General features: G+C 50.7%; 5 protein-coding genes across 5 annotated transcripts; 4 read left to right on the forward strand and 1 right to left on the reverse strand.

Moving 5' to 3' along the window:
* Positions 1–254: 254 nt before the first annotated feature.
* N7446_001859 (uncharacterized protein) lies at positions 255–5481 on the forward strand (the record flags this gene model as incomplete). The annotated part of the gene is made up of 15 exons (XM_058510608.1): positions 255–361; positions 422–612; positions 667–1036; positions 1089–1196; positions 1246–1921; positions 1971–2029; positions 2082–2151; positions 2206–2274; positions 2326–2508; positions 2578–3648; positions 3713–4113; positions 4171–4681; positions 4727–4912; positions 4971–5123; positions 5182–5481. The coding sequence occupies 15 exons, from the start codon at positions 255–257 to the stop codon at positions 5479–5481; spliced, it is 4455 nt and encodes a 1484-aa protein (XP_058376144.1).
* Positions 5482–6085: 604 nt separating this feature from the next.
* N7446_001860 (uncharacterized protein) lies at positions 6086–19239 on the forward strand (the record flags this gene model as incomplete). The annotated part of the gene is made up of 3 exons (XM_058510609.1): positions 6086–6368; positions 6430–18719; positions 18793–19239. The coding sequence occupies 3 exons, from the start codon at positions 6086–6088 to the stop codon at positions 19237–19239; spliced, it is 13020 nt and encodes a 4339-aa protein (XP_058376145.1).
* A 281-nt stretch (positions 19240–19520) lies between these two features.
* N7446_001861 (survival factor 1 family protein) lies at positions 19521–21352 on the reverse strand. Its single transcript, XM_058510610.1, has 5 exons — positions 21120–21352; positions 20847–21063; positions 20324–20726; positions 19883–20259; positions 19521–19830 (listed from the first exon to the last, which is right to left on the reverse strand). Exons 1-5 carry the CDS (start codon positions 21137–21139, stop codon positions 19732–19734), a joined length of 1116 nt encoding a protein of 371 aa, XP_058376146.1. The 5' UTR covers positions 21140–21352; the 3' UTR covers positions 19521–19731.
* A 146-nt stretch (positions 21353–21498) lies between these two features.
* On the forward strand, positions 21499–22011 carry N7446_001862 (mitochondrial 54S ribosomal protein uL11m; the record flags this gene model as incomplete). The annotated part of the gene is made up of 2 exons (XM_058510611.1): positions 21499–21627; positions 21679–22011. The coding sequence occupies 2 exons, from the start codon at positions 21499–21501 to the stop codon at positions 22009–22011; spliced, it is 462 nt and encodes a 153-aa protein (XP_058376147.1).
* A 969-nt stretch (positions 22012–22980) lies between these two features.
* N7446_001863 (uncharacterized protein) lies at positions 22981–26296 on the forward strand. The gene is made up of 4 exons (XM_058510612.1): positions 22981–23396; positions 23472–23782; positions 23938–25267; positions 25323–26296. The coding sequence occupies exons 1-4, from the start codon at positions 23363–23365 to the stop codon at positions 26072–26074; spliced, it is 2427 nt and encodes an 808-aa protein (XP_058376148.1). The 5' UTR covers positions 22981–23362; the 3' UTR covers positions 26075–26296.
* Positions 26297–26481: the final 185 nt, after the last annotated feature.

A 26481-nucleotide genomic window follows, 5' to 3' on the forward strand; every position in this document is an offset into this window, starting at 1 on the left:
TATATATTCCTGATGCTTCAGCTTAATCTCAATACCATTATTCGCACCGTTACGCCCTTATTGTCAAAATAAAATACATTGACCTCATGCTTATTGAGCTTCAGTCTATTCTTCATTTATACAACTAAGGTGAGATCAAAAAAGCAAACGCCGCAAATAAGCTACACCTCAAACCCTTTCCTTCTCTCGCTTTATTTTGCGATTCTCCCAACCAACACGTTCTTCTTTCTTCAACGCTACAATCTATCAAGAAGATGAAGCTTGAAGAGCAAGACCACAGCGCCTCCTCTGACGAGGAGACGGTGCCAAGCGTCACCGTGACGGCACAGCGGCGTGCTCAAAACGCCATGTTTTCTACCCTGTTAGTGTTGCACTATCGAGGTATATATTGACTCTTGGCTCCGAGCTAACTTTGTAAAAGCCTCGCCCAACATGCATTGGATGATCTAGTCCACCTAGAAGAGCGACCTCGCATCAGCCCAGATGCTGAGCTTTCAACCGCACGATTGCTTGCAAAACAAGATAGGGGAGTTGACCTTGACCCCCGCGAATACCAGATCGAGCTCTTTGAAAGAGCAAAAGCTCAGAACACAATCGCAGTTCTGGATACTGGTATGAGCTTTTTTCGCCACTGGTATTATGTGGTTGGCTAACCAATCTATTCAGGCTCTGGCAAAACCCTTGTTGCAGTACTTTTGTTGAAGTACATTATCCATAATGAGTTGATCGACCGTGGAACTGGAAGTCAGCCCAGGGTGTCCTTCTTTCTGGTCGATAGCGTCACTCTCGTATTTCAACAATCGGCAGTCCTGCGAAACAACATTGACCAGAAGGTTGCTCACTTCTTTGGTGATCTGGGTGCCGATTTGTGGGACCAGCCGACCTGGGAAAAGCATCTTGAGACATATATGGTGATAGTATGCACCGCAGAGATCCTGAACCAGGCTCTATTGAATGGGCATGTCAGGATGGATCAAATCAATCTTTTGATCTTCGACGAAGCCCATCATGCCAAAAAGGAGCACCCATATGCAAGGTACCTACTTCTTTTCACTATCGCATCAGATGCATTGCTCACTATTATATAGGATCATCCGCGAAGCATACTTGAGCATGGAAGTTGGAAAACGCCCCCGAATCCTTGGAATGACGGCCTCACCAGTGGATACTAAATGCAACATAGCAGAAGCGGCGATGTAAGAACAATGCAATGTCTGACTGAGCACTTTGGCTTACATCGTCTAGGAAACTTGAGACGCTTTTAGACAGCCGAATAGCAACCACCTCGGATCTTTCCCTTCTACGACACTTCGTGAGCCGACCAAAGGAGGAGGAATGGGTTTACCAAGTACTCCATTCGCCATTTGAGACGGAACTGTATGGCACAATCAAGACGAATTTCGGACATCTCTCGGTTCTTGAGACTACTTTTCAATTTGCGTTGCATGCAAGCTCAGAGCTCGGGGGTTGGTGCGCAGACCAGGTGTGGCCACTGGCGCTGGCAAACGAAATGCTTCCCAAGCTTGAGGGTCAGATCGCAAAGAACGCAGATGTCAGCATTGAAACATCCGAAAAGGCCTCCAAAGAGATCAAGGAGATTCAAGAGGCCAATGAGTTTGTCAATACCTCCATGACAAATCAACCTAGTGAACCGGGAGACCTCAGCTCGAAAGTTCAATTGCTGATGAAGAAACTAGAAGAAAAATTCCAACGGGCGCCCCAGACAAAGTGCATTGTGTTTGTGCAGCGGCGCAACACAGCCAAGGTCTTGTTACAGCTGTGCAAACAACTGCGAATTCCAAACCTTCGTCCTGATGTCCTGGTCGGCGTTCGAAAGGGGGATCCTGTGGGGATGAATTCTACTTTCCGTCTGCAGTTCCTTACTTTGATCAAATTCCGACAGGGGGAATTCAATTGCTTGGTGATTTACTATTCAGACAGAGAACTGGGACAGCAGCTAATTCTTCTAGTTTGCAACATCAGTCGCCGAGGAAGGCCTTGATATCCCGGATTGCAATCTGGTCGTGAGGTTCGCTATTGCATTATCTCAAAAATGGGAAACTCGAGCTGATATATAGCAGGTTCGACCTCTACAACACAGTCATCCAATATGTCCAAAGCCGAGGGCGGGCAAGACACAGTGACTCAATCGTTAGTTTTTGGTCTTTCTGTGCCTGACTTGCCATTTGCTAACTTGATATACAGTACGCAACCATGATAGAAGCTGGGAATGAGAATCATGAGCGGAGACTCCAAGAAGTTCGAAAGGCGGAGGTATGTACAAAATTTCATAAAATCGGGCTTGGCTGAAATCAAAACGCAAAGGTTTCCATGAAGAACTTTTGCAACCTGCTTCCGAAAGACCGATTGCTGAAGGGAATCGCACATGATCTGGAAGAGGTCATCCGAGAAGCGAACCTAAACAGAACTTACACCATTGATGACACGGGAGCTAAATTGACATATCGCCATGCAATTGATGTTCTGGGTCGGTTTGCCAGCTCGTTGGTAAGGGAACAGAGAATAATACCACAGTACTGACTATATCCCTTCAAACTAACAGCTAAACACTTACAGCAATACGAGAAAGAGCTATCGGCCCAGGCCACCTATATCATCGCAGCGCAGAATGAAAAGTTCAGCTGCGAGGTGATTCTTCCAGAGAAATCTCCCATTCGAGGAGTGTTGGGAAATCCAGAAAGCAAGAAATCACTTGCAAAACAGGCGGCTGCTTTTGACCTATGTCTATTGCTTCGAAGGAATCACTTGTTGGACGAGCACTTCAACTCAGTCTACCACAAGCGTCTACCAGCTATGCGAAATGCAAAACTGGCCCTCACAACTAAAAAGACTGATCAGTATACCATGCGCACCAAGCCATCAATCTGGGCCAGGAATCAAGGCACAATCCCAGCATGTCTTTTTGCGACATTGATTAGTCTTGTTCCTTCTACGCCACTCAGTCGGGACCATGGAAGTATTGTGGTGCTGACACGGGAGCGACTTCCATCTATGCCGCCATTTCCAGTCTTCTTGGAACATGATATTGAGACCGCAGTCAGCCTGACAGGCACTGACGGTTTCATCGATGTTGCTCCCGTGGAATTGGATCACCTAACTGTGTTTACACTCTCGGTCTTTCACGATTTGTTTCACAAGACCTATACCCGCGAACCAGAACGGCTTCCTTACTGGCTTGCCCCCGCTCGAGAGAACGTCCAAGCAACAGATTTTCTCAGTATCCTTGAGGTTATTGACTGGGAGGCGCTGAAATATGCCAATGACAATCAAAATCTCGTGTGGTCCCTGGACATGAAGCCGGAATCTCTGTTAAACCGGTTCATCTACGACAGCTGGAATGGAAAGTATCGGTATTTTCCACTTTCTATCGATCAAACCCTGTCCCCTTCCGATCCACCACCCTCCTATGTGCCTGTTCGAAAGTGGTCGAAAGACATCATGAATTGGACTTTGAGTTTGAGTAAGAACTCGCGGCCCAAGTTCTTTGACCGCTGCATCTGGGATCAGCCCGTCTTACAGGCAGAGATGGTTTGCCTCCGAAGAAACTTCCTTGACAAGGCAAGCGAGGATGAGAGAGCCGTCAACACAAAAGCGGTCATTTGTCCTCAGGCATTGTGCGTTTCTGCGGTAAAGCCATCTTCATTACAAAGAAATATATCTTCGTGCTACTGACGCTAATGACATGTAACAGATTCCATTGTCTGTGGCCACGACTTGCCTTGTATTTCCCGCAATCATTAGTCGAATCGAGTCGTGCTTGATCGTCCGAGAAGGATGCGAGATGCTAGGTCTTGATATCAAGGCTGAGTATGCATTGGAAGCTTTCACCAAGGACTCTGACAACACAGAAGAGCACCGAGGCCTACAGATTCATGTCCAGCGAGGAATGGGGAAGAATTACGAGCGTCTCGAACTGCTAGGTGACTCGGTTCTCAAGATGGCCACGTCGATCTCGCTTTTCGCTCAAAATCCCGACGACAATGAATACGACTATCACGTCAACAGAATGTGTCTCATTTGCAACAAGAACCTGTTTGCCACTGCAACCCAGAAGAAGTTGTATGAATGGATACGTAGCCGTGGTTTCTCTCGGTATATTATCTACGTCTTCATTTGAGATAATCGCATACAACTAACACTCGACTATAGACATATGTGGTATCCACCAGGCCTTGTCCTTGAATATGGCCGAGACCACGCAAAGTTCATTGCCAGCGAAGGAAGACATGCGCTATCTGAGAAGACCATAGCAGATGTCTGCGAGGCATTGATAGGTGCCGCTTTGCTTTCAGGAGGCAGCGAGAATCGTTTTGACATGTCTATCAAGGCCGTCGCATTATTTGCTAATCACTCTAATCACACAGCAACGGTGTGGAAGGACTATATTGAAGCTTACAAGCTGCCATCGTATCAGATCTGCAAGCCAGATGCAGTCGATCTTGACCTCGCCCGGCAGATTGAAAGGTTGGGTTACAAGTTTAAATACCCCCGTCTTCTGCGGTCTGCATTCACGCACCCATCTCTTCCATCGGCATGGGCAAGGGTGCCTTGTTACCAACGACTCGAGTTCTTGGGTGATGCACTCCTGGATTTGGTGTGCGTCGAACATTTATTCCGTCGCTTTCCGAATCGTGATCCGCAATGGTTGACTGAGCATAAGGTCTGTTGCGTTTGACATTTATGACCTGTGACTAATGTTTAGTAGATGGCAATGGTTTCCAACAAGTTCCTCGGAGCACTGGCTGTGAGGCTGAGACTTCATCCGCACCTTCAACACTCCAGTGCACCCCTTCTTTCCCAAATCACGAGATATGCAGAGGCACTTCAGGTTGCAGAGAGCGAGAGTAATGGAGAAATGGACTATTGGCTTTCGGCGCCAGATTCTCCAAAGGTAGTGTGTCCAACTTCCGGAAATCGATTTTTGCAGAGATAACAAAGTTGCTTTCTAGGCTCTCCCTGATATGCTTGAAGCCTATCTCGGGGCCATCTTCGTTGATTCTGGATTTGATTTGACGGTGGTTGAGAAATTCTTCGAAATGCATGTCCTACCTTTCTTCGGCGATATGTCGATCTATGATACATTCGCAAACAGACATCCGACGGTATGAATCTAGATTGCTGACATCAATACCAAATCCTTGCACTGACATAAGCGTCTAGACCTACCTTCACAGTAGGATCGCCCAGGACTTCCGATGCACTGACTATTGCTTGAAGTCTGGAGAGATTCCAGGCGTGGATGGAGAACCTCCTAATATTCTCGCTATAGTGATGGTGCACGGTGACGCTATTGCTAAGGCAGTTGCAACATCCAGTCGATATGCAAAGATCAAAGCCAGCTCTAGGGCCTTGGAGACTCTTGAGTCCATGACGCGATCTGAGTTCCGGGCGAAGTATGATTGTGATTGCCAGGGTGGCGAGGAGATAGCAGAAGCTGCGGATATCGGGACTGCGGTATGATGAAAATATTGCGGAGCAAGTAGAAGGTGGGAAGGGGTTTTATCTTATTTTAGTTCGAGAATAGTTTTTATTCAGCAAAGTATGACAGGTTTGAAAGTTTTGCATTATGGTTGGGTGATGTACATATCGTCCCTTCAACTTCATCCACATTTCCGTTAACAGATATATTTCAGACATGATTTTAAGCCATAAAATCGAAGACCAAATAAGCCGAATTAAAGATATAAAAGAAACTCAACCGTATACTTCGCATATGGAACGGTTCAGGGACCAGAGCCATGGATGAGTTGTCAAATGGGTCGTGTCACGCCTAGCCTAATGGGAACTAGTGTGCATCCCCTGAAGTAGAGCAAACACGCCGCGTATCTTTATCTCCAATTTCAACATACAGTACACAACGGCAGTGGGGACATTTTGATCTTTGCTTTCTTCGTTCTTGTTATTAATCTAGATTTCTTTCTTCCTTTCTGCTTTTGCTGTGTTTATCCACCCATTTGTCGGCCTGATTCCCGACGCGGTCTCCGTCAATATTTCCGAATATATCCGCACTCCCTTCCTTCCCGACCATCGATGAGCACGTCGCTGTCATAATAATCTGGAGAATATGGAGGTCGCCACACCAGGCGTGCCAAATGGCGTCTCAACACCAGAGTCGGCAGCTATGGTGGATTCCGGCGCAGTCATTCAGTACCTGACAGAGGTGCTCCAGGTAACTCTGGGAGCTCAGAAGTCCGAGTTGGAAAGCGCTGGGAGCTTGCTCTCGGAATCGAGGTACAACGAGACGGTACAACGCTGCACGCGATTTGCTTCGGAGTCGCAAGTCGCGCTTTATGTACAAAAGGACATTGTTGCGGCGGAGGAAGCTAATGGCGAGACGGAGAACCAGGGTAAGTGCCCTCTAAGTGTGCAGGAATTGATGCGGCTCTGACAACCCCTATGATATAGCAGCAGTGCAATATCTCTACAGCCTTTCCTCCGAGATCTCATCCGCTTCCACCACCGTGGCCTCGGTAGCTATAATCAAACGGCCCGCTCCTATCGACCCGACTCTCCCGATGGCGTCGCAAGTCCAGGTCATGAATCTGCCCGGTCTCGCTTCGCTGAATAATGCCCCTACTCAGCAGGGAAACTCTATGTCGCCCTACCAGATCCTACACCTGTTGTTACACCATGGTCTCAGTCCCTACTTTGAAGCCTACACCCGCAGTCAGGAGACGACTGCTGGCACTAAATCTAAGACGGACACGGAGGCGAAAACTGGAATCCCAGGAACAAAGAAGAAGTTTGCGGACTTGGAGCTTGGTTTGATGCACTTGCAACAGAATGTGGAGATCCCAGCTTTAAGCCTCCCGCTTCACGAAGTTGTACAGGGTGCTCTTAAAGAGGCAGAAACACGTGGGATAAAGCCATCTGTGGAGTTGATTCCATCAACGGTGCTGGAGAGCAGCGCTTTCACCAACAGCATCCAAAATGTGGTAAATGGCTGGATTCGGTCGATCCAGACTATCACGAAGATGTCCCGCGACCCCAACAGCGAGTCAGCATCTCCGGAGGTTAACTTTTGGCTGTCAATGGAAACCGCTTTGGAAGGCATCGATACTCAGCTGCAAAGTGACGGTGTGCGATTGACCATGGACATTCTCCGTCACGCAAAGCGGTACCAACCAACACTCAGTTTCGTGGCGGACACTGGGCTGAAAGATGCCACCGAATTGGTCCAGAAGTACAATCAATTGATGCGAGACTTCCCTCTCGACGAGCTTCTTTCCGCAACCTCGCTGCAAAAAGTTCAAGAGTCTCTGACCTTGATTTTCACTCACCTGAACAAGAAATTGAAGATTTGCCCTTACCCAATTAAGCGGGCCCTCTCGCTCGTCGAGGCCATTTCGGGAGATCTCGACAAGAAAATCCATGAGCTTATCAAAGGAAACACTATCTTGCAGTTGGACTACCGCGAGTTCCGGTCATTGATGAAGGTGACGCAAGCGATCTGGCGTACCTGGGATGAGAACCTCAAGGAATTTACCAACGTTGCCCGTGAATCAACAAGGCGCCGCAACGAAAAGTTCATCCCAATCAAGATCAACGCCAGACACGACAAGACCCGTGAGCGACTTAAGTATGTTGACACTTTCCGAGTCAACCACGAACAGCTCCAGAAAACCATCATCAACGTTCTCGGACCAAAGAGCTCTTCTTCAGCTGATGCTGGGACGGTTGAAGGCGACGGGGCTGTCATTGTGGAGGAGATTGGTGATGTCGATGCCGTAGAGGAAGTTGCGCATGCCTACGCTGCTCTACAAAGTGTGGATGTACTGGATGTTTCCCCCGAGGGATCTCTAGAATGGGAGCGCCAGGAAATCGCGTACAGTGAGCGTACCTCACGTGTCGAAAACTCCATCATTGCCCGCCTGCGTGACCGTCTGGCTACAGCAAAAAACGCCAATGAGATGTTCCGTGTTTTCTCCAAGTTCAATGCACTGCTCGTGCGCCCCAAGATTCGTGGTGCAATTGGCGAGTATCAAACGCAGTTGATTGACAATGTTAAGCGAGACATCAGCGCTCTCCACGAGCGTTTCAAGCAACAGTATGGTCATTCGGAAGCTCATGCAATGGCGCAATTGCGTGACCTTCCGCCTGTTTCGGGTGCCATCATCTGGACCCGTCAGATCGAACGACAGCTTGATGGGTATATGCGCAAAGTGGAAAATGTCCTTGGTGAAGACTGGCACCTGCACACCGAGGGCCAAAAGCTGCAGGCTGAGAGCAACCTCTTCCGCAAGAAGCTCGACACACGCCCGGTATTCGAGTCATGGCTGTGGGATGTTCAGCGACGCCATATCACCATATCTGGACGACTCTTCAGCGTTGTTCGCAACCGGGCGGCAGGAAATACGCTGGAACTCACGGTCAACTTCGACGCCCAGATCATCGCCCTCTTCAAGGAGGTCCGCAACCTAATTTGGCTTAACTTCCAGGTTCCTCATGCTGTCAGCAACATCTCCAAGGAGGCGAAGCGTGTCTACCCTTACGCCATTAGCTTGATGGAGAGTGTCCGGACTCTGCTACAGACAAACCGAACAATTGCCTCCATGTCAGATGTCGCCATCCTGCTTAATGGTTACTTGAACGATTCGCAGGCAATGGTTGCCAAGGGTATTCCTCTTCGGTGGGAGTCCTTTGTTCACTCATACGAACTCCATGTCAAGCAATCAGCATTGGCAAACGGTGCTATCGATACTTCTATGCCTAGTCGCACCGAGAGTAAGCACGTTCAATTTGTCCGTGAGTTTGCTGGCTCGGCATCTGTGCTTCAGTCCAAGACTGCGGTGCTCTCGTCTATCAACGAGAACATCCAGAAATCCATCCACGAACTCAAGACGTGTGCGTACGATGCCGCGGCCTTCAAGCAGCGCCTGGACACCATCCAGGTTGCTGTTGATAAGCTCAACCTCGAGAACTATGTCAACCTCGGGTACTGGGTTGCTGAACTTAACGGAAAGATCGAAAACATTCTCCGGGAGCGTCTTCATCGCGCTGTGCGTGAGTGGATTGAAGCTTTCCATGAAAGCAAGGTTGGATCCTCCAGCACTACAGTTGCGGCGACGGCGGATGCCGAAACCATGGCGTACAACATTCAGTTCCCGAATCTTTTCCATGAGATTTCCATGAAGAACCAAGTCCTCCACCTGGACCCACCACTGCAATTTGCACGGGCAAGCTGGTTCTCCCACTTTGATACATGGCTCGGTGTGATTTGCAACCTGGAGAAGATCAAGCCTTCGCGTTACCAGATCTCCATTGGGGTGCAAAAGAATGTTCGCCTGTCCGAAGTCTGCTTCGCCAACCTGCCCCAACACTGTACCGATGAGCTCAATCAAGTTTACGGTGTTGTGGAGAGCAGACTAAACGAAGTATCAGAGTATGTCGACAAGTGGCTGCAGTTCCAGTCACTTTGGGATCTGCGGTCTGAGCAGGTCTACGACATCTTAGGTGATGATCTCTCTCAATGGCTCCAATTGCTCCAGGAGATCAGAAAGAGCCGTGCTACCTTTGATACCTCCGAAGTTGGCCGCTCATTCGGCAACATCAGAATTGATTACGAACAAGTCCAGACCAAGGTGAATGCTAAGTACGACCAGTGGCAGCATGAGATCCTTCTCAAGTTCGGTGCCAAACTCGGCGGTCGTATGCGAGAGGTTCACTCCGAGATCGCTGCTGCACGTCGTGATCTGGAAGGCCAGACCCTGGAAGCATCTTCGACGGCGCATGCTGTTTCCTTCATCACCATTGTTCAGCAGTGCAAGCGCAAGACTCGCGTCTGGGAGCCTGAGGTCGATTTGTTCCGCCAAGGTCAAACTACACTCTCCCGCCAGCGTTACCAATTCCCCAGTGACTGGCTCCACGTTGAGAACGTCGATGGTGAGTGGGCGGCTCTCAATGAGTTGCTTACTCGCAAGAGCAAGATCGTCCATGATCAAACAGAAGGCCTGCGTGCAAAAATCACCGCCGAAGACCGAGTTATCAGCGACAAGATCGCTGAGGTCATTTCCCAGTGGAATGACGAGAAGCCTGTTTCTGGAACTATTCCACCAGAAGAAGCATCCAAGACTCTGAAGTCTTTCCAGTCTCGCCTTGAATCCCTCCAGTCAGAGTTTGAGATGGTTTCCAAGGCCAAAGAAGCTCTGGACTTGCCTGCTAGCGCCGAGTCATCTTTACCTCCAATTCTCGAAGAAGTCCAGGACTTTACCTCTGTTTGGGGTGCACTGTCGACTATTTGGCAGAATCTTAACGATCTTCGTGACGGACTTTGGACTAGTGTTCAACCCAGGAAGCTCCGCCAAGCTCTTGACAATTTGATCAAGTTGACCAAGGAGATGCCGAGTCGGATGAGACAGTATGCCGCTTTTGAGCATATCCAGAATGTTCTTCGTCAGCTGCTGAAGGTTAACACCCTTCTCTCCGACATGAAATCCGAGGCTGTCAAGGAACGACACTGGCAGAAGATCTACAAGACCCTCAAACCTGGCAAACGATTTTCTCTTGTCTCGTTGACTCTTGGAGATGTTTGGGACTTGCAGCTCACCACAAGTGAGACCGTGATTCGTAATATCATCGCACAGGCCCAAGGTGAGATGGCATTGGAAGAGTTCCTCAAGTCCGTTCGCGAGACTTGGCAAAACTATTCCCTTGACCTGGTCAATTATCAGAATAAGTGTCGTCTCATTCGAGGCTTCGACGATTTGTTCGCAAAGTGCAGTGAGAACCTGAACTCCCTCCAGGCCATGCGTCACTCTCCGTACTACAAGGAATTCGAGGAAGAGGCTACTTCTTGGGAAGATAAGCTGAACCGGGTCCATGTTCTATTTGACGTCTGGATTGATGTCCAGCGCCAATGGGTCTACCTCGAAGGTGTCTTCACTGGCAACGCCGATATCAAGCATCTCCTCCCTCTGGAATCGAGCCGTTTCCAAAACATCAACTCCGAATTCTTCGCTGTGATGAAGAAGGTGTACAAGTCCTCCTTTGTTTTGGATGTGCTCGCTATCACTGGTGTACAGAAGTCCTTGGAGAGATTGGCTGAATTGCTCAACAAAATTCAAAAGGCTCTCGGTGAATATCTGGAGCGCGAGCGTGTCTCCTTCCCTCGTTTCTACTTTGTTGGAGATGAGGATCTGTTGGAGATTATCGGTAACAGCAACGACATCTTCCGCGTCGCCAAACATTTCAAGAAGATGTTTGCTGGATTGTCAGGCCTCGTCATGGATGACGATAACAACATCGTTGGATTCACCTCCAAGGAGGGCGAGGAGGTTCGCCTCAAGAAGGAAGTCAACCTCGTTAAGACCCCCAGAATCAATGACTGGCTTTCTGCGCTAGAGAACAACATGAAATTAACTCTTGCAGAGCTTCTTGCTGAGGCTGTCGAGCAGTTCGATACACTTTACAATGCTACTGAGGTTGACCGAACGGCCTTCAGCGATTTCCTGGCCAACTACCCTGCCCAAATTGTGGTCCTTGCTAGCCAAGTTGTTTGGACCAACTCAGTGCAGAAAGCATTGGAAGAAGGCGGTGCTAACCTTCCGGCGCTGTACGATGCCGAAGTTCGAATCCTGGAGCTTCTGGCTGCCACCGTGCTTGGTGAACTCGATACAATTACCCGCAAGAAGTGTGAGCATATGATCACAGAATTCGTTCACCAACGTGACTGCATTTCGAAACTCGTCAATCTCAATGCCTCGACACCCACACACTACCTATGGCTCCTTCAGATGCGTTATGTTTACCAAGCCGAGGGTGACTTCCTGCAGCGCTTGTATGTACACATGGCCAACGCAAAGCTCAACTATGGATTCGAGTACCTGGGTGTGCCGGAGCGTCTTGTGCGAACTCCCCTCACAGATCGTTGTTTCCTTACCCTTACCCAAGCCCTGTGCCAGCGACTGGGTGGTTCTCCCTATGGGCCTGCTGGTACTGGTAAGACCGAGTCCGTCAAAGCGCTTGGTCTGCAACTTGGCCGTTTCACTCTTGTTTTCTGTTGTGACGACACGTTCGACTTCCAGGCCATGGGTCGTATTTTCCTCGGTATCTGTCAAGTTGGTGCGTGGGGTTGCTTTGACGAGTTCAACCGTTTGGAGGAACGTATCCTCTCGGCTGTTTCTCAGCAGATTCAGAATATCCAGATTGGTTTGAAGAACGGTGGAGATGAAAGCAAGTCCCAGATTGAACTTGTTGGCAGACGCCTTGCTGTGAATGCCAATACTGGAATTTTCATTACAATGAACCCAGGCTATGCTGGTCGTTCAAACTTGCCGGACAACTTGAAGAAGTTGTTCCGCAGCGTTGCTATGTCCAAACCAGACAAGGAACTCATTGCCGAAGTCATGCTCTTCTCCCAAGGTTTCAAGCAAGCCAAGCCTTTGTCCAAGCAGACCGTTCCCTTCTTCGACCACTGTGCCTCGCGTCTCACCAAGCAAGCTCACTACGACTTTGGTCTCCGTGCATTGAAGAGTGTGCTTGTTTCCTCTGGTGGCCTCAAGCGCACTCGTCTTGCAAATGCCGCAGGAGAGCTAGGGCCCGATGATGTGATCGAACCTCAAATCATCGTCCAAAGTCTGCGTGAAACCATCGCCCCCAAGCTGGTCCAGGAGGATGTTGAAACAATGTTGGAAATCCAGGTGCAAGACTTCCCTGGCGTGGATTACGTGCCTGCCAACTTTGAGAAACTCACCCAGGCCATTCGTGATATTGCACACGAGCAGCATTTCGTTGACAGCGATATGTGGATCACCAAGGCCCTGCAGCTCTACCAGATCCAAAGCATTCACCACGGTGTTATGATGGTCGGAAAGTCTGGATCTGGTAAATCAGCGGCCTGGAAGATTCTCCTCCAAGCGATGCAACGCATTGAAGGCGTCGAAGGTGTTTCTCACATCATTGATTCTAAGGTCATGTCCAAGGAGGCCCTTTATGGTAACCTCGACAGCACCACCCGTGAATGGACAGACGGTCTCTTCACTGGTATCCTGAGAAAGATCGTGGATAACCTTCGTGGTGAGGACAGCAAGCGTCATTGGATCGTTTTCGACGGTGACGTTGACCCTGAATGGGTTGAGAACTTGAACAGTGTTCTTGATGACAACAAATTGCTGACGCTTCCCAACGGAGAACGTCTCAACTTGCCTTCGAATGTTCGCATTATGTTTGAAGTTGAGAGTCTGAAGTATGCCACTCTTGCCACCGTCAGTCGTTGCGGTATGGTTTGGTTCAACGAGGATACTGTCACTCCTACCATGATGATCACAAATTATGTTGAGAGTCTCAGAACCAAGACCTTCGAGGATCTAGATGAAGACAGTGCTCCTGCTGGAACAGCAGCTGTCCGCACTCAAGACGCCCAAGACACGGTTGCAACCATCCTCAAGCAGTTCTTGGAGGCTGACGATCTTGTCCTCAAGGCCCTCGAAGAAGCCAAGAAGTACAACCATATCATGGAGTTCACTGACATCCGTGCCCTTAACACTCTCTTCAGCTTGTTGAACAAGGCCTGTCGTAACGTTCTAGAATACAATGTCCAGCACGTCGACTTCCCTCTGGACCCCGAGCAAATCGAGTCGTACATCTCCAAGAAGCTTCTCTTGACACTGGTCTGGTCATTGACAGGTGATTGTCCTCTCGGTGATCGCAAGGCTTTCGGCCAGTATGTGTCTGGAATGTCTACAATCGACCTGCCACCAGACGGCGAGTCATCTCTCATTGACTATGATGTTACTCTTCCCAAGTCCGACTGGTCCAGCTGGCAGTCGCAGGTACCATCGATTGACATCAACACGCATTCCGTCACCCAAACCGACGTGATTATCCCTACTGTGGATACAATCCGTCACGAGGATGTGCTGTACTCCTGGCTTGCCGAACACAAGCCCTTGCTGCTCTGTGGTCCTCCTGGGTCTGGTAAGACCATGACATTGTTCGCCGCGCTCAGGAAATTGCCCAACATGGAAGTCGTTGGCCTCAACTTCTCGAGCGCCACTACACCGGACCTTTTGATCAAGACCTTCGAGCAATACTGCGAGTACAAGAAGACTCTCAACGGTGTGGTGATGTCTCCTAACCAGATCGGCCGCTGGCTCGTCATATTCTGTGACGAGATTAACCTTCCTGCCCCCGATCGCTACGGTACACAGCGCGCCATCTCTTTCCTGCGTCAGCTTGTTGAGCAGAATGGCTTCTGGAGATCTTCCGACAAGAGTTGGGTCAGCCTAGAGCGCATTCAATTCGTTGGTGCTTGTAACCCTCCGACGGATGCTGGCCGTACGCCCATGGCCGAAAGATTCCTGCGTCACGCACCACTCATCATGGTCGACTACCCTGGCGAGATATCTCTTAACCAGATCTATGGTACCTTCAACTCGGCTGTGCTTAAAATCCTTCCCTTACTGCGTGGATACTCCGAGGCACTTACCAAGGCCATGGTTCAATTCTACCTCGAATCCCAGACCCGATTCACACCCCAGATCCAACCTCACTATGTGTACTCGCCCCGTGAGCTTACCCGATGGGTTCGTGGTATTTATGAGGCAATCAAACCGTTGGAGAGCTTGTCTATTGAGGGTCTGGTCCGTATCTGGGCGCACGAAGCTTTGCGTCTATTCCAGGACAGACTGGTGGCCGAGGATGAGAGAGCTTGGACGGCAGATGCTGTTCGTCGCATCGCCTTAGAGCACTTCCCTACGATTGATGATAAAGAAGCACTCAAGGGCCCCATCCTGTTCTCCAACTGGCTGTCCAAGAACTACGTGCCAGTCGAACAGGAGAAACTGCGTGACTTTGTCAAGGCACGTCTGAAGACTTTCTGTGAGGAAGAGGTGGATGTTCCGCTTGTGCTGTTCAACGATGTGCTTGAACATGCGCTCCGTATCGACCGAGTTTTCCGCCAACCACAGGGCCATTTGATCTTGATCGGTGTGAGCGGCAGTGGAAAGACGACACTGTCTCGCTTCGTCGCCTGGATGAATGGCCTGAAGGTGTTCCAAATCAAGGTCCACGGAAAATACTCTTCCGAGGACTTTGATGATGATTTAAGAAGTGTCCTTCGCCGGGCAGGATGCAAGGGCGAGAAGATTTGTTTCATCATGGACGAATCAAACGTTCTCGACTCTGGTTTCCTTGAACGCATGAACACCCTGCTTGCCAACGCCGAGGTACCCGGTCTGTTTGAAGGTGATGAATTCTCTTCCCTGATGACCGCCTGTAAAGAAGGCGCCCAGCGCCAAGGTCTGCTGCTCGACTCGCAGGAGGAGCTATACAAATGGTTCACTCAGCAAATTGTCAAGAACTTGCATGTTGTGTTCACCATGAACCCACCGGAGGAGGGTCTGTCTTCGAAGGCCGCCACTAGTCCCGCCTTGTTCAACCGTTGCGTGCTAAACTGGATGGGAGACTGGTCTGATCAAGCCTTGTTCCAGGTCGGCTCCGAGCTCACACAGTCGGTTGATCTGGACAAGCCCAACTTTGTCGCGCTCGACAGCATCCCTGTGGCATACAGAGAATTGTCACTCCCGGCCACACACAGAGATGCTGTCATCAACTCTATGGTGTATATCCACCACTCCTTGCACAGGTTTAATGGACGTCTACAGAAGCAGCAAGGTCGGGCAACTTTCCTCACTCCTCGCCATTACCTCGATTTCGTTGCACAGTACGTGAACCTGTTCAACGAGAAGCGTGAAGACCTAGAGGAGCAACAGCGCCATCTGAACGTTGGTCTTGAGAAGCTTCGTGACACTGTCGACAAGGTCAGCGACCTTCGGGTCAGTCTGGCCGAGAAGAAGACACAATTGGAGAAGAAGGACACAGAAGCGAACGAGAAACTGCAGCGTATGGTCGCTGATCAACAGGAAGCAGAACAGCGGAAGCAGGCCTCATTGGAGGTGCAGGAAGCACTAGAGATACAAGAAAAGGAAGTAGCAACCCGGAAGGAAGTCGTCTTGAATGACTTGGCTCAGGCTGAACCCGCTGTCTTGGAAGCCCAGCAGAGTGTCAGCAACATCAAACGTCAACAGCTCACTGAAGTTCGAGGTATGGCTTCACCTCCGGGTGGTGTCCGACTTTCCCTGGAAGCCGTTTGTGTTCTCCTTGGACACAGAGTCGACAGCTGGAAAGCCATACAAGGTATCGTTCGCCGTGATGATTTCATTGCCAGCATCGTGAACTACGATAGTAAGGTTTCAATGACGCGCAACCTTCGCATCAAGATGCAAAATGAGTTCTTCTCCAAGGAAGACTTCACGTATGAGCGAGTCAACCGCGCCAGTAAGGCTTGTGGTCCCCTGGTTCAATGGGTCACAGCCCAAGTCGCCTACTCTGAAATCCTTGATCGCGTTGGTCCTCTTCGTGCAGAGGTCGATCAGCTCGAGGACCAGGCTCTGCAAACCAAGGCCGAAGCCCAGGCTATCGTCAACACCATCAACAGCCTCGAATCCAGCATTGCCACCTACAAGGCCGAGTATGCAGCTCTCATTAGTGAGACTCAGGCGATCAAGACCGAGATGTCCCGGGTCCAGTTCAAGGTCGACCGCAGTGTTCGTCTGTTGGACAGTTTGGCCTCCGAGCGTGAGCGTTGGGAGGATGGCAGCAAGTCATTCGAAACTCAAATCAACACTCTTGTTGGCGATGTCCTCATTGCTGCTGCGTTCCTTGCGTACGCTGGTCTCTATGATCAGCAGTTCCGTCGGGCAATGATTGACGACTGGGTTCACCAACTGGCGGCCTCTGGCATTGCCTTCAAGCCTCACAACCCTATCACGGAATATCTGTCCAACGCAGATGAGCGCCTGACTTGGCAAGACCACTCTCTCCCTGTTGATGACCTCTGCACGGAGAATGCTATCATCCTGAAGAAGTTCAACAGATATCCTCTGATTGTTGACCCATCGGGCCGCATCACAGAATTCCTGCAAAAGGAGAGCAAAGACCGCAAGCTTACTGTCACGAGTTTCTTGGACGATTCCTTTGTCAAGCAACTGGAGAGCGCCTTGCGTTTCGGAAACCCCATTCTCATCCAGGATGCCGAGCACCTGGACCCGATTCTCAACCACGTTCTCAACAAGGAATACCAAAAGACCGGCGGTCGTGTTTTGATTCAGTTGGGCAGACAGGAAATTGATTTCTCGCCTTCCTTCAAGCTGTTCCTTTCGACCCGGGATCCTTCGGCCTCGTTCCCGCCTGATATCTGCAGTCGTACCACATTTGTCAACTTTACAGTCACCCAGAGCAGCTTGCAGACACAATCACTGAATGATGTTCTGAAATTCGAGCGACCTGATGTCGATGAACGACGTAACAACCTTGTCAAGATGCAAGGAGAGTTCAAGGTCCATCTTCGACAACTTGAGAAGCGCCTCTTGCAAGCTCTCAACGAGTCTCGTGGAAACATTCTTGATGACGACAATGTCATCGAGACTCTCGAGACTCTCAAGAAGGAGGCTGCCGATATCTCCAAGAAGATGACCGAGACCGAAGGTGTCATGTCTGAGGTAGACAGTGTCACGCAGAAGTACAGCATCATTGCTCGCTCATGCAGTGCTGTCTTTGCCGTTCTGGAGCAGCTTCACCACATCAACCACTTCTACCAATTCTCTCTGCAATACTTTGTGGACATTTTCAACTCTGTTCTCTACCAGAACAAGCGACTTGCACAGGAGAAGGATCATTCTGCCCGCGTTCAGATCATCATCAAGGACCTGTTCATCATGGCTTACCAGCGAACCTCGCTGGGTCTCGTTCAGAAGGATCGGATCACTCTCGCCATCCTGCTTGCTCAAGCTACTCCATTCCCTATGGACAGGACCATTCTCGACCGTGTTCTGGACGAGTCAGTCGAAGGCGTGGATCTTTCAACCTCCGTCGATGCCCGCCACCATGTGCTTGCCAAGTTGTCCAACATGTCTCTCTTCAAAGAGCAGCTTGCCAATGTCACCCAAGAGCAATGGGACCGCTTCTTCACCGAGGAACTTGCCGAGAATGCCGTCCCAGTCATGTGGGATGAGAACACCGCGCAACTCGACCAGCTCCTCCGCTCCCTGCTCCTTGTCAAACTTTGCCGCATGGACAGATTCGTCCCAACAGCCGAGCGTTTCATTGAAGCCGTATTCGGCCGTGAGCTCTTCGAAGGCAGCAGCGACCTCAAGGATGTAGTCGACCAAGTCACCGCAACCAGACCAATTGCCCTCAGCTCCAGCCCCGGCTTCGACGCCAGTTACAAGGTCGACGCCCTAGTCGAGCGCACCCACGCCACATGCGCCAACATTGCCATGGGCTCCAACGAGGGTCTCGAAAGCGCCGACAAGGCCATCAGCAACGCAGCCGCCGGCGGTAATTGGGTCCTAGTTAAGAACGTCCATCTGGCGCCTTCTTGGCTGCAGAGTCTCGAAAAGAGACTCGACTCCCTCAAGCCCCACAAGGAATTCCGCCTATTCCTGTCCATGGAGTCCAGCCCTAAGATTCCAGTCAACTTGATCCGTGCCTCGCGCGTGCTTATGTACGAACAGCCCGCCGGAGTCCGCGCCAACATGAAGGATTCACTCTCCACTCTCAACGTGAGAGCCAGCAAGGCACCCGTCGAAAAGGCTCGCGTCTACCTCCTCCTCTGTTTCCTGCACGCCGTAGTCCAAGAGAGACTCCGCTACGCTCCCAGCCTCGGCTGGAAGGGCTTCTGGGAGTTCAACGACAGCGACGTAAGCACCACCCCAAACACACAACAATCCACCCAGATATCTATCAACCCCGTATACTAACACAAACTCCTAGTACGAATGTTCCGCCTACATAATCGACCACTGGGTCGACACAGTCGCGCAAGGCCGGTCAAACGTAGCACCACAAAAGATCCCCTGGGAAATGATCCGCACGCTTATAACCGAGATGTACGGCGGCAAGATTGACGACGCAGGTGACTACCAGCAACTCGAGAACCTGGTCACCAGCTTCCTCACGCCTGCTGCCTTCGAGGACGAGTACAAGCTCGTTTCAGGCGTTGAGAACGATGATATGCTCACTCTCCCGAGTACGACTAGCATGCGTGACTTCATTGCCTGGGTTAATGGCTTACCGGAGCGTGAACCGCCTACTTACTTGGGTCTTCCTGCTAATGCGGAGAAATTGTTGCTTGTTGGCCATGGGCGGAAGATGATTTCTGATCTTTCGCGTGTTACTACCCTTCTAGATGAAGGCGAGCAGTTGATGGTTGATAATTAGGGAGGTTGCGTTCTTTTTTGCTTTGTCTGTGCTTTTCTTGTTCTTTTTGTTTGTTGTATTGTACTGCTCGCAGGCCAACAGCTGCTGGAGGCGATTTAGTTTCTTATTTGATTCGAATTGAATCGCATGTACTTCGTATTTCATTGTCGTTCTTTGTACATTTTCTCTCTTTGCGAAGACTGGGAGGTCCATCTTTCTACACGATCAATCTGTACTTTACATCCAATCTTTTTCTACCTCTACTACCCTTCTATGAGTCATAGTAAGGCTGGAGAGTCTAGCCTATACAGGCTTACAAGTAAGATTATTCAGAATATGGTCAATAGCATTAGGTATCCTGTATACAGTCTGTGGATTATCTGGTCCGCACAAAGGAGAAACAGCTAAGCCGAATCCCGGGACATAATGTAGCATCACGAAATCATCAACAATGAACGCCAACAAGACCTCACAGGGAGATCATGTCTTATGTACGCGAGTTGGATCGGGCCTTTACGAGATGAAGGTCGACTCCGAGAACATGGTTCCCTCCTCGGTGATCTCCTCGTCGCCGAGCTTCAGCTTCAATGAGAGTTTCTCCTGGGGGGAGTACTGCGTAGAATGTTAGATATAAATGTAACCAAGTAGACCGCGGGGTGCATACCTGGAAGATGTAAGGCCGGGTACCGGCAACACTGCCAGCAATGCTCTTGATAAAGCCTGGCACCTCGGCCATAACGTCGATACGGTCAAGGCGGGGGCCGAGAGGGCCGTCCACTTCGGCTGTGAACTCCTTGTCGTCGGTTGTCTTGCCGCTCCACTCCCACTTGATCGCCTTGGGCGCGGGCCAATCACTGCCCTCGTCCTGACCGACCTCTGTGTGGGTAACGACGTTGGTGGTGCCGGCGTAGATGATCTTACCGTCCTTGACAATACCGCCAACGTTGACCTTGGTGGAGCCATAAGAAGGAGGGGTGGTGTACTCCATCATGATGGCGGAATAGGTGGGGGTCTGGAAGTTAATGAAGTTCCAGCGGGCAGCTAGATTTTCGTTAGCGGATAAGCTCCGGATAGCTCGGAGTTGATCGGTTTTCGGGCTTCTTACCTGCGTGATGAGGCTTCATGCCCTGCAGAGCCATGATGAACACACCACGACCGGCCAGATCGTAGGTCTGATCCTTGGTGGCGATGTTACCCTCGACAGTACAGCGGGGCCAGAAGGCATGGCGCATGGAGCCCCAGGGGTTCTTGGGGTCAGTTCCGAAGTATGAAGTACCATCCTTGCCGACGACGAAACCAGGTGCGGATTGGGTGAACTTGAGATCCACAATGCTGCCATCGTTGACAGTGGACTTGATGTGGTAGGCGTTGCCCTCCTCGTTGAGGGTCAGGGACAGGTTGTCGGCACCGAAAGAGAGCATGTGCTCGTCAAACATGAAGTTGTGGAGAGGGTCGGAGAACCACTTGTTGTCGCCCTTTCCGCTGAGGTCGAAAATCTTCACGTTGAACTGAGCGGTGGTGTGGATTCCGCTATAGTTCCGATCATATCAGTCAGCTGCTGCAAACGCTAACCTTGTAATGCTTTGGAAACCACCACAATATAAAGAACTGGCTCAGAAGGTCCTTACACAATGTTGCTGTAGATCACCTGGACGAAGACCACTGTCCCGTTGTCTGCCATGATGTAGAAGGTCTGGGTCTCGACATTGGTGTAGGAATATGCGCGCCAGCGCAAAAGATCCCTTGTTCACCTCGGAATAAGGAGTAGTCTCAGTCTGCTGCGCAACAGACTGGATGGCCTCGGGGCCATAGATAGGCTCCTCGGTGCCCACCACGGCGGAGAGACTGCCCGCATGGATCCGGTCAGTAACCACAGCACAGAAGGGTCGAACGGAACGTACGTCGACTTGAGCCAGTTCATGATGAAGATTCGATGATTGATAGAAGATCAGAGGAAAGAAAAAGGAAAAGGGAGGTGAAGGAGAGATCGACGCGGGGCCCGAGAGTCTAGTTTGATGGAACCTGGAGATGGCACCAGATCAAGATGCAGCAAGTGTAGATGTGAAACAACACAGATACCAAGCAACAGAGATATCAAAAGCAACAGTTCACTAGAATAGAAGAATCAAAGAAGAGAAATGAAGCTCAAAACAGAAGAGCATCATGACGTTGGGTTCAGCTCGCTTGCCGCCCCGGCCAATCACGATCTGCCGTCCCCTTCCAGAAAATCTTCATCCGGATTCATCTTTCTTAGTTGAACAGACACTACAAAACCACATCATGGCTCGCAACGCATTGGCCAAGGAGCAGTTCGTCAAGCTCATCGTCGGAGCTGGTCAGGCCAGTCCCAGTCCGCCTGTCGGTCCGGCCCTGGGTAGTAAGGGTGTCAAGTCCATGGACTTCTGCAAGGTTGATACTCCCAACATTATCAAAGCTCGACCTGTATACTGACTATCGCAGGAATTCAACGCCCGCACTGCTCACATCAACACCGGTGTCCCCATTCCCGCGCGTGTCACAGTCCGCCCCGACCGATCCTTCGCCTTCGACCTCCGCACCCCGACCACCACCTACCTCCTGCTCAACGCCGCCAATGTCGAGCCCCGGAAGAATCGCGTCCGTGGCGCCATGAACCCCGGCCACGAGATCTGTGGCAAGATCTCCCTCAAGCATGTCTATGAAATTGCCAAGATCAAGCAGACAGAGACCCGGTTATCAGGCTTGTCGCTTGAGGGATTGTGCAAGAGTGTCATGTCTCAGGCCAAGTCTATTGGCATCCAGGTTGTCCCATGAGCGATTGCAGGGATGGGTTTGATTGTATAATTACCGGCGACCATTGCCGTCTGGGGTAGCGCTTTCAGGGCCTACTTGTTGTGATTTTGATATCTTTTGCCGGGCGTTTTTTACTGGGACAGGGGGCAAATGTACCCACCTGCTGTACGATACCGATTTTTTTCAGGTTGCATGTCATAGCGATTGGTAGCAACCCGAGGGGCATTTTGCATGCCATAAGGCAGCTACAATACAACCACATTTATTGTCTACGGTATCTTGGGGGATGTGACGCGCTAAGAGTCAGACTGAAGGTCAGCTGTATATGTAAGACGAAGCGACCGGCTAAACACCGACATGTCTGGATAAAATATGCTCAAGGGGCTATATGTGCTGATCACAGGATGTCAGAATTCTTTCCCAGTTGGCTCAGTTAGGTTCTCTATTAACACCCCCGAGACGCTGTGTGACCTACGCATCACACAACCTCAAGAGCTGATCACTCAGCAGGGGACATGCTCTCTGGAAGAGCGGAGTTCTTGGCCTGGTAACACAGTCAAGGGCTTGGCGAGAATGAAGGCCAAGGATTCAGTACGCAACTCGCAGATCATGTCGCTTGGCAGGTATTTAGAGATCCCCAGATCTGGACCGTAAAGTAAACGGGCAACATGAAAATAAACTAGCCTGTTCAGGCAAAATTCCAGATCGGAATGCACAGAAGCCGCAACAAGCGATGGCTTGCAGCTCATCGATCCCTGTTCGCGGAGTCTCCGGGAAGTCGGCACGTGTATGCGGACGGTACTGTCGACATCATCGAATCCTGCAAGGCTCCGCGCTGTTCCGGGGAATAGGGAACGAGGTCCGGGATAGAACAAAGAGATGTGTTGAGAGTAAACAGCAAGCACGAAAGGTAAATGAAACGAATGAAAGCAAAACAAGAGGAGCAGAAGAGTAGAAGAGTAAGAAGAGTAGAAGTAACAAAACACAAGGCTGACAATTACCGGACTTGGAGGGCACCTGGGCAACCCCCACTCCCCGTCCTCCCCTCTTCCTTGACTTGTTTGCTTCTGCTTCTCTATTATTCTCTGCTCTCTACTCTCTGCTCTGCTTCTTTGCTTCTCTACTGCCTCTCCATATTCTCCTTTCTCTTCCTCTCTCCTATCGAGTGCGGCGCGGCTCTTATCGGATTGGCGAAAAGTTCACGGGAAGAGATTTGCCTCGCCTCCCACGTAATCGATCTGCCCGTTGCTCACTTCGGCTTCAATCGTCAATTCTTTGCTTTGCGACTCTCGGCATTCGGTTCGCGATCCTGATTCTTACCAGGCTTTCACTGTGAGGGGCATGTGTCCCGCATTCTGAGTTGGTGCAGACTATGACGTCTGAGATGACTTCCAACTCTAACTCAGGTATGTCTTGGCTCGTTGATCGATGGCGATACCGTACCTTGCAAATTCCCATCTGACGCATTCCTCTGTCGACAGAATTCCAACCCACTCAAAGTCCCGCCAAGATGTCCGGGCAGGCCCCGGAGCCCGGTGACGCCGATGCCAAGTCCAAAGTCCAGCCCAGCCAGGTCCGTTTCTCGTCCATCACGGAGGAGATTGAACCATCGCAGGCACTCTCTCCGGAACCAGAACCTCAACACTCGCAGCCACTGAAGCAGCAATCAGACGAAGAGGCGTTACGGTCGCTGGCTATGAGTTTGCAGAGCTCGCATCTGCAGAGCTCACAGCTTCAGGAGGCCCGTCTACGGAACTTCTCTTTCGACCCCATGTCTCTTCCTTCCTCCAGGGTACGTACCTCATAATTTTAATCTACCGTGGAATTGTCTCCGGGTTGCTTCAATTGCCCCGTGCCTCAAGAGAGACGAACAGCCACTAAACTGTTCTCGGGGCCGTCCCTTGCACTGTCGAGTAGCTGTCATGCTAACCGGGGGCTCTACAATAGGTCGCCTCTCGCGAGTCGAGTGATCGGAGTGGGCATGGAACTAGCTCTTTTGCCTCTCCTCATGCATCTCCCCCCGTTTCCGCCGTACAGTCCCCTCCTCTTACGCCAGCTGCAACTCGTTCACGTGAAGGCAGAGCGGAGGGTTCCTCCCTAAAAGCTCACAGCCGGCCTCATGTCCAAACTGAGTTCACCCCAGATGCCTCACCCCCAGTTACTTCAGCCGATAAGCACGACATTCCCCGATCCTCAACCTCCCGACCCTCATCCACCGATCAGTTGCCCAACAGACACAGTGAGGCCTCTGATCGAAGCTCTCACGTCGTGCAACTCCCCAAGCACCGTGCACAGTTCTTCATCGGAAACGATACTAGTTCGCAAGAAGAAAGCCCACCTGCGACTCCAAGAGAGTCTCTGACTCCACCCGGGGCTATGACCCCAGTAGGCGAACCCAATGACCCTTACGCACGCAACAAGCGCCCACCTCAGTCGAAAAATCTCGCTCAGCTGGATCCTAGGTTCATCTTTAGCAGTCGGGACGCGAAGCGGTCATTCCGCCCGGGAAACCCCCGATCAGCCAGCGCCAGTGACCTCAGCAAGCCCAGTGACAAGCGGAGTATATTTGGTGGCAAGAAGGACCAAGGCAATGACAAGCACCAGAGTCATCATCATCATGGCTCCATGTCTGAATTGAAGCGATTCTTCAAAATGGGTCACCGCCACAAGCGGGCTGAATCTCCAACATCAATGCCGAAAAAGTCGAGCCGAGGGTCTGGAAAGAACACCCCATACCAAATGGCCCCTGACAATGTTCCATTTGCCGATGATCACGGATTGAACTCCAAGTATGGCAAAATGGGCAGGGTGCTCGGGTCTGGAGCTGGCGGCTCGGTGCGTCTCTTAAAGCGGAACAGTGACGGTGTCACCTTCGCCGTGAAGCAATTCCGAGATCGTCACAACTGGGAGAGCTTGAAGGAGTATTCCAAGAAGGTTACCGCGGAGTTCTGTATTGGTTCTACTCTGCATCACGGCAATATCATCGAGACACTGGATATCATCCAGGAAGGGAATCACTGGTATGAGGTGATGGAATATGCTCCATTTGATCTCTTTGCCATCGTCATGACGGGAAAGATGGGCAAAGAGGAGATTGCTTGCTCTTTCAAACAGATTTTGAGCGGCGTGGCTTATTTGCACGGCATGGGTCTCGCTCATCGGGACCTGAAGCTGGATAACGTGGTGGTCAATGATCGAGGCATCATGAAGCTCATTGACTTTGGAAGTGCCGTTGTCTTCCGTTATCCCTTCGAGAACGACATCGTTCCCGCTTCAGGTATGTATACAATCTTGCTCTGCCACCAATTGATCGTTTCTGACTCCCAAACTAGGAATTGTCGGCTCGGACCCATATCTTGCCCCCGAGGTGTACGACGAAAAGAAATATGACCCCCGTCCAACGGATGTTTGGTCGCTGGCGATCATCTTCTGCTGCATGACCCTACGGCGCTTTCCATGGAAGCAACCACGCACCACGGACAACTCCTACAAGTTGTTTGTTTCCAGTCCCACTCCAGGCACACCGGTTCCCGAGTCGAATCCAAACCGTCGGTTCAAGTCGACCCCCGATCTACCATGCCAAGGCCAGGAGAAACGTCAGGCTGATCGCTCGAGCGGTTCCTCTGAACCCGCCAAAACCAAGGACCAGTCTACACCGGAAGAAAACAGAAACGGTACCGGACACGGGGATGGTGATCGCTCGCCTGATACTGCTCAAAAGCAAACCAGTCAGACTAGCACTACTGCCCATGATCGGCCTACCCGCACGACGAGCAAAGAGGCACCGCCCGTTCAACCACCCTCCCAGTCCTCTGGTCAGCGCCAGGAAGTCATCAAGGGACCGTGGCGCCTTCTTCGCATCTTGCCGCGGGAAAGCAGGTACATTATTGGTCGCATGCTGAAGACCAACCCTAACCAGCGAGCCACACTGGACGAGGTCATGAGTGATGACTGGGTCAGAGACATCCATGCCTGTCGGCAGGAATGCTCTGGCGAGATCATCAACGACCCCGGCCACACCCATGTCTTGGAGCCCCCGTCGCAGAGTCCCGCCGTGGCCAGCAAAAGCACCAAGGCCAAATAATACCCCTTGCTCTGTATGAATTCTGTGCCCATAATTTCCGACCCTTTGAATCTGGGATGGTTTTTTCTTTGTTTCCATCCCCTCGTTCTGATTCCCTCTTGAATACTGTAGATGATAGTCGCTTTTTCTCTCACTCCCCATGCTTCTTTTCTGAGTCAATATTCCTGAAATGCATTCTTTGTGGCAATCTATCGCAGTCCCTGTTTTTTCTTTAATCAACTGGGCTCTGCTGAACAGATGTCTGCTTGACTTGGACACGCCGGCGGGATTTTTGGGACCACTCCTTTTTTGGCTCTTGCTGGGGATGACCTTTTTTCTTATTTCCCGAGAGTGTAGATACACTTAAATTCGAATATATATTCTTTTCCAACGTTTTCCGTAGACTGACGTAGCGAAGTTCGGCGATA

Source organism: Penicillium canescens, assembly GCF_028828765.1.
Source record: "Penicillium canescens strain IBT 15451 chromosome Unknown utg000002l_segment0_segment0, whole genome shotgun sequence".
NCBI classification, from domain to species: Eukaryota; Fungi; Ascomycota; class Eurotiomycetes; order Eurotiales; family Aspergillaceae; genus Penicillium; species Penicillium canescens.